This window comes from Pipistrellus hanaki (assembly GCF_964339955.1).
Source record: "Pipistrellus hanaki genome assembly, chromosome: 18".
Classification (NCBI taxonomy): Eukaryota; Metazoa; Chordata; class Mammalia; order Chiroptera; family Vespertilionidae; genus Pipistrellus; species Pipistrellus hanaki.
This window is the reverse complement of record NC_140520.1, coordinates 2675266-2687591: the sequence shown is the minus strand read 5'-3', so window position 1 is coordinate 2687591 and position 12326 is coordinate 2675266. Positions and strand designations below refer to the sequence as shown.

Sequence of the window (12326 nt, the reverse complement as noted above, 5' to 3'; positions counted from 1 at the left end):
ATGAATACATGGATTTTAGAGTACATTCTGATATATTCAAACACGTGGATTTTTTTAAAGGTTAGGCAGCATCTTTGATCAATTTAGTAATGGATTGTAAAGGTGTTACAGTAATTAAGTTAATGCTGAAATGATAACAATAGAATGCTAATAGCATTTTATACTTGTAGAACACTTGCAAATTTAATAATGGTAGTAATTAGATAAAGAAACCTGGTATAATGGTCTTTGGTAGTTCAGCGTATTTTTTTTCCAGCTTTGTTGAGATATTATTGATATATAAAAACAGGGTGGGACAAAAGTAGGTTTACAGCTGTTTGTATGGAAAACAATACAATAAATAATAATACAAAATAAATAAATAAATAATACAAAAATAAGCTCTGTGTTTTGCTTACTCACAACTGTAAACCTACTTTTGCCCCACTCTATATGTAAGTTAAAGTGTACAACATGGTGATTTGAAACACATATAGTGAAATCATTACCTCATTAAAATTAACACCTCTAACCCCTCACATGATTACCATTTTTTGAGGGGTCCCAGACTGCGAGAGGGCGCAGGCCGGGCTAAGGGACCCACACTGCCCCCCCCTCCCCGCCAATAGTTGCTTTCTAAGATTACTAGAGGCCCAGTGTACAAATTCATGCACAAGTGGAGTCCCTCAGCCTGGCCAGCAATTGGGCCAGTCGGGGCCACAGAAGGTTGACCTGTAGGGGGAGGGGCTTCAGGAGGTTGGCTATGGGAGTGCACTGACCACCAGGGGGAAGTTCCTGCATTGAGCGTTTGCCCCCCCCCCCCGGTGGTCAGTGCTTGTCATAGCAACCGGTCAACCAGTCGTTCGGTCTTTAAGTTGCTTAGGCTTTTATATATATAAATTGTATTAAATCCACTCATATTTCTGCTTCAGCCCAGAAAGCCTCCATTTATTGAGAGCTTATATTTGAAAAGCTTAGAAAAAATAAAGTAATAAACAATCCTGGAGAACTAAGCATGTAGCTAGTCATTTATATCTCTCCCTCAAACACTGCCCCCTCATCTATCCCAAAGAAAGAGGATGCGAAAATTTTGCACAACCAATGATGGTTTTTTTCTGTGTCCTTTCAAAATATATGAAGAGTGATGACAGTTGATTCTTTATCACTTCAGCAACATATGACTTCCCTTTTCTTCGATGGAGGATATTTTGAAGGTGCTCTTACACTTAGCAGCTTTAGGAGTTCAAAGTGAGCAATGAAAGATTTGAAATACAAAAGGAGAACAGACAATGATAAGCTTGAAGATGTTCCTGAGCCTTTCATTTGCATCATCATCTTACAAATTGTGGGTAGGCCTTGCAGAACTGCTGAGAGCATCAGTGAGATATTTATTAAGGCACCCAGCACCATGCCTGACGCGTACTAACTCATGTGTTGCTTACATCTGAACCATTTGGTTACCTGCCTTTACTTTCTGCAAACGCTAGGCGATTCCATGTAATAGAATACATAAGGGTATGCGAGATGTTAAGCAGTAGCTGGGGTCAAAAATAAAAAGATAAATTGCATGGAAAAGAATATAAATATAGGGACCTACACATGCAACCGCAAATCTTATTTAAAGTTGTATATCTTTTACTATAAAAGAAATATTTGGGTAAACATGAACTCTGCTGGCAAATAACACACATACCAAAATTTAGTAAGGAGCTGGAGTTACTTGACTGAACAGAGTCTGCGGGCTTGTTTGGTGAGGAAGAATTACAGAGACCTAGAATGAAAAGGAAAAATGTGAGGGAAAGAATAAAGACAAATTGGAGATAACTTTTTACCTTCTTATTGAATCTATTGCGATGGCATTGGCTAATAAGGTTGTATAGGATGCAGGGGTGAATTCTATACTACACCATCTGTATATTCTATTGTGTGTTCACCATGCACACCCTTATTCATAATACACTTTTATTTTTTTAAATATATTTTTATTGATTTCAGAGAGGAAGGGAGAGAGAAAGAGAAACATCAATGATGAAAGAGAATCATTGATTGGCTGCCTTCCGCATGCCCCCTACTGGGGATCAAGCCCGCAACCCAGGCATGTGCCCTTGACCGGAATCGAACCTGGGACCCTTCAGTCCTCAGGCCGACGCTCTATCCACTGAGCCAAACAGACTAGGGCTCCTAGTACACTTTTAAATCATTTGTTCTCCACAGTAGATCATCCATGGCAAAGTCTGCGATTTTTCTTACACTATCTTCTACTCCTGGAATATCTTTCTTCACTTTCCAGTCTCCTTGACCCCATTACAGATGATTCTAGTTAGGCCCAGAATCTCCCCAAAGCACTATGTTTCTTTATTTTGCCATTTAGCTACTTCTTGGTAGGCTTAAAATATTTCTCTTCCCAGAACCTTACTATGGAGGCATCAGTTTCTGCCCACTTTTGAAAACAATCCAGTGAAAACGTCCCACATTTTGTGGGATCATTGTCTAGCAGTGGAAAAAGATAAGAAATTATTAAATTTCTTTTGCTTTGTTTTCAACATTTTCAGAATGCAGTGTTAGGACTGTGTATGTTCATATACACATACGTAATACCAGGATTCTAGAAAGGTACATTCCTGGAGGTACTTGAGAATGAATCACTAACATACGTACTGAATTTCAGTCCGATTCAATTAAAAATATATTTATTGAATACTTACTATATGCTAAGCATTGGGCTAGGCACTGGTAGAGACAGAAACATCAATGATGAGAGAGAATCACCTATCAGTGGCCTCCGTCAAGTCCCCTCCCTGGGATCAAGCCTGCAACCCAGACATGTGCCTTGACTGGGAATTGCACCAAGACTTCCTGGTTCATAAGTTGACACTCAACCACTGAGCCACACCGGCCAGACTGATATGTTCTTTTAGAAAAAGAAACCTGTGTATTTCATAAGCTAAGCTGATCAAATCAATCTTTGGCTATTCAAGTCACTCATTGCTTTTAGCTGTTTAGTTCTCCTGTTTTATACTATAACTTCCTCCTCTTGAAATGCTTAAATTCTCTCTTGACTGGCTTTAGCCATCATACTTTTCCATTATACTTAGTCATCACAGGTAAGAAATCAGTTCATTTCAGAGATTCAGTGTGGTGGCAATGACAGCAGAAGGCGCAAGTTTATGGAAAGATAGAGTGAAAACTCAGGAGAAAAGAGTGAGATTTGGCTCTAAACCTTCTCACTTGGATAATACCTTACATCAAGTTTCCTCAGTGTTCTTTGTCCCTTCCTATAATACCGACAGCAGTTTGGTCCTTGATGACTAACCAAATGGATCAAATTTGTAAAACTATATCACCATTGCCCGGCCAGTGTGGCTCAGTGGTTAAGCATTGATCTATGAACCAGGAGGTCACAGTTCAATTGCCGGTCAGGGCACATGCCTGTGTTACAGGCTTAATCCATAGTGTGGGACATGTAGGAGGCAGCCAGTCAATGATTCTCTCATTATTGATATTTCTATCTCTTCCTCTCTGAAATCAATAAATAGATAGATATACAGAACAACTGTATCGCCATGTTTTATATACTTTATAGTTATAAATAAGAATTTCTAAGATAATCACATTCCCACAATTTCAGGAGTCTTTGAGCTTGTTTTCATTACACTGTATCAAAAGTAGTAAGCAACAGATTATTGCTAATAGTTGGTAAAAATAGAAATGAGTCAATACTTTGCTTCCTTTATTAAATCAACACATCTGTTTCACAATATGCTTTGCTGTGACTTTTCAAAGAAAATGCATCTGAGGTTGGACCGCTGGGAATTTTAAATAGCACGCTTGGGTGACAGCACCTTAGGATGAGTAGAAATGACAAGCAATTCATTCTCTTATTCCACACCCTCCCCCTCCACTCTGCACTCAGGATCAGATTATCGCTGTGGTGCCCGGCACAGCACAAGGTTTGGGGGTGATCTGACGCTTAGGACCCAACCAAGCTTCTGCTTAGGAATGATGTTAACTTTTCACAGAGTGGTTATATAAGAGAGAATTAAATAATCATGAAAGCACTACACATATTCTAAAAAAGAAGTATGAAAAGGCTTACTCTTTTTCATGTTCCGCAAAATTTTCAAACTCTGCAAAAATGAAGAAAAGGAAAGTGTAAATTTTGGGTGTGAAATCCAAACTATTTTAATCAAGTAGAAATACAGATGTCAGCGAAAAGGATTAATTTCCTTTACAAAGACCAACCAAGTGCACAAACCCATTTTTCCATTTTGAACTCGGTGAAAATAGCCCTGGCTGGTTTGGCTCAGTGGGTAGAGTCAGCCTGTGGACTAAAGGGTCTCAGGTTCGATTCCAGTCAAGGGCACATGCCAGGACTGCATCCCCAGTGGGGGCTGTGCCGAGGTAGCCGACCAATGGTTCTCTCTCATCTCTCTCTCTCTCTCCCTTCCTTTCTGAAATCAATAAGAATACGTTTAAAAAAAAAATAACTCCTCGACTATGATACCAGTTGCAGATATTTTTTTCCAGTTTGTTCCTGGTCTTTTGATTTTAAGTTTATTTTTTATTTTTATTTTTTTGCCATGAAGAAATTTTCTATTTTATTTAAGTGAATTTATAAATCTCTCTTCTTATGGCTCCTGAATTTTGAGTCATCCCCACTCCCAGGTTGTAAAGTAAACTTTCCAAGTTTCTTTAGTACTTTTTTGTGTGGTTTTTGTTTTGTTTTTTTGTTCATTTGTCTCTCTCTTTATTTTCTCTCTCTCCCTCTCTCTCTCTCTCTCTTTTTAACACTTAAATCTTTTATCCATCTAAAATATATCCTGGTATAGCTGTGAGGTATGGATCCTAGTTTTTTGTGTGTTTTTTTTCAGGTGCTTACCAATTCAGCCACCAACAATTATTAAAACACCCATCCTTAATCATATACTAAATTCATATGCATATTTAAATCTATTTCTGGACTTCACATCTACTGTGTAGGTATATGTTTTTTCATGCACCAATATCATGCCATTTTAATAACTGGGGCTTTGCAATGGTTTAATGTCTGGTAAGCAACCCTCCTTCCACGGCTGTTACTTCAATTTAAATTTTTGCAGTTTACCGGCCGTTCTTGCTCTTTTTACCCCCCTCGCCCCCTGAACTTCGGAATCAGTTTGTCTCATTCCGGTATATTAAAAAAGTTGATGGTTTTATTAGGCAGGCTTTAAACTAAGTTGTATTTTTTTTTTTAATTTTTGGTTTCCTTTTAATTGTCAGGAGACCAACAATTTTAGCGAAGCTATTTAATGTAATCTTCCATCTTAACGCTGGCAGCTGCGGGAAAGAAGGGGTGGGGGCTCGGGGGCACCTCCAGTAAAGAGAAGTCCCTGGTGTGTTCCACAATCGTCCACCTTTTCTACCTTGCTCCTCGTGAAACACCTGCCAGTCTTCAGTGTGTGTTTGGAAGATGCTGACTTTTCCCCGGTGTTGGGACAGCTGACCTCTATGGGTTTAGCCTCCATATCTAAAAAAAATAAAAATAAAATAATAATAATAATAATAATAATAATTTGCTGCAGAGTTTATAGAGGTACACACCGTCATTCCTGGCTTTTTTTTTATGCACTATTTCTACAATACAGTATGGGCTTCTGAAATCTATCATTTTTATCTCCATCCCTCCTTGCACCGTTTTCATTTAGGCCCCCCCGTACCGTTAGCCTTTTAACGGTCCCGTTTCCGGAACTTTGGAGGAGGCTGCGCTGGACTCACCGTCCTCGTCGGCGAGGAAGAGGGACTCCCGCGTCCTCTCCGGGAGCGGCGGGGGCGGCGAACAGCGGTCCCCGGGCCCATCTGTGGCGGGAACAGGGCGCAGTGAGCAGACACACCCGCCCGGGGGGTCTCAAGACCCCTTTTGGACTTTGTGTAACTTTCCCGATGTTTCAATGTTAACCTACAGCAGCCACATAAGAAAGGATCTGGACTCTGACCGGATAGTCCAGGAACTCTGCTCTTCCAGCTCTGTGGCCCGCGAGCCTCTCATCCATCACACCGGGAGCTCAGGGACAGAAGTGTTTTTCCAGAGACGGAGCCGGGTTGAACTGAGTGTCTCCCTCTCACAGAGCGGAGCGCCCTGAAGCCACACACCGGCTTTCTCCGCAGGTTCGCCCGTGCTAGACATCGCTCTGCCTCGCGTCTAAGCTCCTTAAAACCTCCCCCCGCTTTATCTATCCCAATGTTCTTCCCATGTTCCCTGCAATTAAATTAACCTGCTCCCCGTTTCTCTGTACCTTTGAGTCACTGTGACCCCAGTTCCTGCTCCTGGAATTCCCTCCTTTCTCACTGTCTATCCATATTCTTCTTTTCTTTTTTTTTAATATAGTTTATTGATTTTGTACAGAGAGGAAGAGAGAGGGATAGAGAGTTAGAAACATCGATGAGAGAGAGTCATCGATCAGCTGCCTCTTGCACACCCCCCGCTGGGGATGTGCCCTCAACCAAGGTACATGCCCTTGACCGGAATTGAACCCGGGACCCTTCAGTCCCCAAGCCGACGCTCTATCCATTGAGCCAAACCGGTTTCGGCTCTATCCATATTCTTAAACTGCTTCCTTCCACTCAGTGAAATATTTCCTAACCACTCCGGTGATACCTCCCTTTTTTCTGGATTCCTGGTGACGATAAGCAGGGCCACACAGATGACCATGTAATGGTTCGAAGTGAGTGTTAATTTTGTCTACCTAATTTGAATGTGAGCATTAAGCAGTGCTCTTTCTTTCTTTTAGGAAAAATTTTGAATATATTTCAAAGTAGAAAAATAGGGCAGTTAATCTCCATAAACTCAGTTCAACAATTTTCAAGATTTTGCCAGATTTGCTCAAATTGAACCCTTTTTGCAAATTTGCAAATCTTTTGTTATCACAATATATCATTTTTATTACATTCAATATTATATTACTTTTAAGTTACAGCATAGTGGTTAGACAATCATATACTTTACGAAGTGTTCTCCCCGATATTTCCAGTACCCACGTGGGACCATACATACTTATTACAATATTATTGGCTATATTGCCAATGCTTTACATCCCTATGACTATCTGCATTTCTTAATCCCTTCATTTTTTCACCCAGTTCCCCACCCCCACTCCCCTCTGGCCGCCACCTGTCTATTCTCTGCATCTGTGAGTCTGTTTCAGTTTTGTTCATTTATTTTGTCCTTTAGAATCACATATATTATACATGAACGTATATGGTATTTGTCTTCCTAGCAGTACCCTTTCTCATATATCCTCCTAACATGATAAAAGGCATACGGAGCTTGCCTAGGAGATGCTCACGTAATAATTATCAAATAAAAAGTATAATAGGTAACATTGAATGAGAGTTTATTTGACAACCACTGTGCTAAAAGCTTCATATGCATCCTCACACTTAGTCCTTGTGGAAATCCTCTGAGAAAGGAGTTCTATTTACCCACATTTTATAAACGAGAAGAATCGATAAAGTACATCATTTAGCCAAGGTTATACATTTTGATAGCTATTGGAACTGTGGGGATTGGAATTAAAGTCTGTTTGACTCAAAAGCCCATTTTTAAAACCTCTATGTTATACTATCTATTTACGGATAGTATGAATCCTATAAGTGAATACTATGTTAATATGAAGAAATAGGTTAAGGGCAACTGCCATCTGGTATAGGGCATGTAAAGTACCCCTTAGTGCTCAGTACATGGTAGCTGTTGATATTGTTACTCAGTGTCTAAGACAAGCAAAGCTCAGGAAAGTGCTGAGAAGCAATGGCAGGTTAAAGATCTATGGCCGCAAATAATTTTTAGAATCACGTTACGAACAATGGCAAAACCTATACAATGGAACCACTGCAGTTTTAAGAGATTCTACCTGAAATGGCTTTTTTTAAGGGGCTATATAGTAGGGAGCAGAATCCTAAAACCCTGTCTTCACCTGGCCCTTGACAAAGCAAAACTCCTGGCCTGGGCAACCCAGAAAGAGATGGATAAGCAGGTGAACCCGTTACGGAAGCACGCCATCTCCTGAGGTGAATCACTCTGAACTCACTGAGCCATCCTCACAGTGCCCATGCCGAGGGCTAACCTCTCATCGAAAGCCACAGGAATGTGTTTACCTGATATGCAACTCCGGAGTTTCACACACTGAAAAAGAAAAAAAAAAGAAAGGAAAAGTGAACGAAGAACATGTACACAAACTTACAAACTCAAAGCAATGCATGGCATTTTTGCAGTTGTGTTGCATACACGAATAAAGATAGTTCTGAAATGTTGACCCCGTTTTTTGTTATTTGTAAGCGTGCTGAATTATGAAAAGGCATCAACTCAGCGATTTTTATATGTCACGACAGTCGGTCCTAAATTGATTCTCTTTTGACCTATTTCCTTCCTACTCAGAACATTTCCTGTAAATTTAATTGAGGGTAAATTGTTGAAATCGAAATTACTTCATGACATTGGAAAAAGAACGAATTTTCTTTTCTCTGGGAATTGTTCATTGAAAGACCATTTCATGTAGCGTATTATTAACAATAATAATAACAATTACTAGTAAATTAAAAGTATAATTAAAAAGGTACAGAGCATTTGCCTACCAGCATTGTGATTGTAGGCATTTTTAAATGTTGTAGTTAATTACTTTTCTGATCTCTTAAATTGTAAGAGAGTTGGTTCATAGAATATATACAAATGCGTAACTGATTGTTGAAAGCATAGAGTTTTCTTCCAGAGGCAGGGAACATTATTGCAAAAGGTTTAATTCAATAATATGGACATGTGTCACTCAAAAATTTACTCTCTATAATATGTTATCACAGCTAGCACAATACAGTCAACCACATGACTATTGAAAACAAGCTACCTACTGATGAAACATTTACTTTTTTGATTTAACTATCCTTCAAGAATCAGCTCCAATGTTTCCACTTTCTCTGTGTTTTCATTTTCCGCTTCTGACCTGAAGGGTTCTCCCCCACATTTTCACATCTCTTCTCTTTCCTATGACCCTGGTCTTATTTGCCTTGTTATAATAAACTATAATAGAAGCCCAGTGCACAAAATTCGTGCAAGGGTCTTGGTCCTCGCAGCCCTGGCTTCATCTGGAAGGTTGTCGGAAAGTCTTTCGGAAGGTTGTTCGGCCGTCCGGTCTAATTAGCATAATGTGCTTTTATTATTATAGATAGACAACATTCCTTGTATACACGCCCTATATCTCCACTGCTAGACTGAGCTTCTTAAGGGTCATAATTGGATCTTATACATCTTTTTATCCCCAATGTCCTCTAGCACACTATTTTATAAGTAGTATCTACTTACTATTTATTGGCTGGTAGGTGTTAAAAATACTAGGAGTGGGACTAGAGTCCTTTGAATCCAAATGAGTCAGAAAAAAGAAGTTATGGACCTTGATTTGTCTAAGTCTCACCGAGTCATCAGGTTTGCTGGATGTAGATGTTCCACTGCATTCTGGTGATGCTCCAATGTCTGACATCACAGCGGAAGATGAAGATCGGGGCACATGCAGCGGGACTTCTCCTGGAAGGAAGGAAGTACGGTCCAGTTCTGAGGAGAGTTATACTTCTCTTAGCCAGCAAATGCTACTCAGCAATAGCACGCACAGCACTGAGAGAACGTGAGCTTTGCGTTACTTACTGAACTGTACTCACCAGCTTCCTCTACCACAATGAAAGACTCCGGGGTCCGCTCAGGAAGTGGAGGGGGGCTTTCATCGCCTATTCTTGGGGAAGTTGCTATAGAAATGTCAGAAGTAGAATTGAAATTTCTAATTAGGAAAATCCAAAGAAAATCCTTACATTTTAACTTGATGGAAATCCCATCAAGCGCCATCACAATGTTTAAGCTGGTATCTGTTCACTCAAGGAAAAAGCAAAAAAATATTATCTTAAGCTCTATGCGTCTTCAAAATGTATGATTTCTGCCGAAACTGGTTTGGCTTGGTGGATAGAGCGTCGGCCTTCGGACTTAAGGGTCTCAGGTTCGATTCCGGTCAAGGGCATGTACCTTGGTTGTGGGCACATCGCTAGTGCGGGGGTGTGCAGGAGGCAGCTGATCGATGTTTCTCTCTCACTGATGTTTCTAACTCTCTATCCCTCTCTCTTCCTCTCTGTAAAAAATCAATAAAATATATTAAATAAAAAAAGATCATTGACAATTTTATTTAAAAAAAAAAATGTATTATTTGTTAAAAGCCCAAAAGTATTTTGACTGAGTCACTGAGTATCATCTACCTTAACAGAATAGTATTACATAACTCTTTCCTTTCGTTTTACATAGAATATACAATACAGCATCGTAAAAGCACTTCGATATGCCAGAGATTCAGTTACAGACTTGGTGAAATCATAAAGATTTTAGTATCTCTTATTCATTCTACAAGCATGAAGAATATGTATGTCTTTTTATCTTTAAAAAAACAATGTTGTACCACGGTTTTCTATATTTCTGTAGAAATATTCAGTATTTTTATAGAAAAACTAGAGGCCCGGTGCACAAAATTCATGCACTGAGGTGTGTGTGTCGGGGGGGGGGGGGCAGTGTCCCTCAGCTTGGCCTAAACCCTTTCCAATCTGGGACAGCTGGCTCCTAACCGCTCGTCTGCCTGCCTGCCTGATTGCCCTGCACTGCTTCTGCCTGTCAGCTTGATCACCCCCTAATCACTCCCCTGCCAGCCTGATTGATGCCCAACTGCTCCCCTGCTGGCCTGATCTTGCCCCCAACTGCCCTCCGCTGCCAGCCATCTGGTGGTGGCCATCTTGTGATGACTTGAGGGCATGGTGCCAGGATGTGAGGACCAGCTAGGCTCTTCTTAGTAAAGATGTAATGCTATTATAAGAAACTGCCACCAGATGGCACACATGAAATGTTCTTACAATCCCTGAAGATAAGGATTTGTCTTTTAACATTGATGTTCAGAGAGTTTAACGTATTATAGGTGCCTAGAAAAATAAAATTCCTTTAAATTATAAAACAAAGTCAAAATATATAAAAAATAACCTAATCAAAGCAGGAAATAGATCTAGAAAAAGTATTTTTGCAACAAAGCTACATGTCAACACATCTATAAAGACACTATACAATAATGTATAGCGTAAAAGCTCTTTTTACTAACTATTCAGGTAAAACATTTTTAATAAATTTCTGATGATTCACCTAAGAGAGTTAAATTTACTCTTTGCTTTCTTTTTCAAACTTATAATCATCTCTAACAGGGTATTTACTTCTAATATCAAACCACCCAGTAAAACAAGGCACATCATATGCAAAAACATAGGATTATAAAATAAAGTATGGAAGTGAAGGTGTACATATGACTAAAATCTCACACGGAGCCCAGCTGGTGTGGCTCAGTGGTTGGTCACTGACCTAGGAACCAAAAGCTTCCTGGTCAGGGCACACGCCTGGGTCCCTGGCTCTCGTCACCCAGTGTGGGGCGTGCCGGAAGCAGCTGATCGATGATTCTCTCTCATCATTGATGTTTCTCTCTCTCTGTCCCTCTCCCTTCCTCCCTGAAATCAATAAAAATATGTTTGTTTGTTTTTAATCCCACGGAGGCTGTGGAACACTATTCTCACCTACTAAGTTGTTATAAAAGGGCAGGAGGGAATCAGGCCCTCGTTTTGCCCCTGCCTCAGCAGGAGACTGTAACACTGAGCTCTCTGTTCCACTCAGGACGGCCACATGGCCGGGCCGTAAAAGCTCTGAGTGACCATGTGGTGCCATCGATCGAATCTTTTCTTAAATTCCTGTGGTAGTTGCTTCTGTGTGTTAAGGGAAAATTGTGTACCTTTCCTATACATCTCCAGGAATGAGAACGGCCTTCTTTAAAAGCACTCCTGTTGGCTTCCTATCAGGGCTGGGGAATGCCTGGCCCACGGAAAGCTGGCGAAATCATGTATTGGGTCCGGCCCTGCCGAGGCATGAGGGGTGAGTTAATTAAACGTTTGACCAAATATATTGTTAAGTCGATAGTTTTGTATGACTGGCGAACGATATTATAAATATCCAAATGGCCCTCGGCAGAAAAAAGGCTTCCCGCCCCTGGCGTAGACGGTGGATCAAGGAATGCTACGTGTTTGTTTTTGCTATTTTCAACTTATCACAGCATCAAAACACTCCTGCCATTTATTTCTGAGAAGGAGAAGGAAGCAGACAAGGACAAAGGGGAGGGTGAGGAGAAACCAAACCTTCTGTAGAAACAAAGTGAAATCTAAAATGCCATCTAGCCAAAGCCGGTTTGGCTCAGCAGTAGAGCATCGGTCTGCGGACTGAAAGGTCCCAGGTTCGATTCCGGTCAAGGGCATGTACCTTGGTTGCT

The 12326-nt window shown here is 40.5% G+C and overlaps 1 protein-coding gene across 11 annotated transcripts in view; it reads right to left on the bottom strand.

The window, feature by feature from the left end:
- The window catches only part of PTPN22 (protein tyrosine phosphatase non-receptor type 22), a 37733-nt gene that overhangs the window by 2228 nt on the left and 23179 nt on the right, over positions 1 to 12326 (bottom strand). For 2 of the 11 annotated variants that reach the window (XM_084866179.1, XM_084866182.1), the window contains exons 14-20: positions 9658 to 9741; positions 9417 to 9553; positions 8110 to 8137; positions 5734 to 5814; positions 5373 to 5485; positions 4076 to 4106; positions 1673 to 1750 (exon numbers count right to left, since the gene is read on the bottom strand). In XM_084866179.1, coding sequence (XP_084722305.1) covers positions 1673 to 1750; positions 4076 to 4106; positions 5373 to 5485; positions 5734 to 5814; positions 8110 to 8137; positions 9417 to 9553; positions 9658 to 9741 — 552 coding nt within the window. Of the gene's footprint in view, positions 1 to 1672; positions 1751 to 4075; positions 4107 to 5372; positions 5486 to 5733; positions 5815 to 8109; positions 8138 to 9416; positions 9554 to 9643; positions 9742 to 12326 lie in introns of those variants that run through there. The other 9 variants (XM_084866181.1, XM_084866183.1, XM_084866180.1 and 6 more) reach the window with 6 other exon arrangements.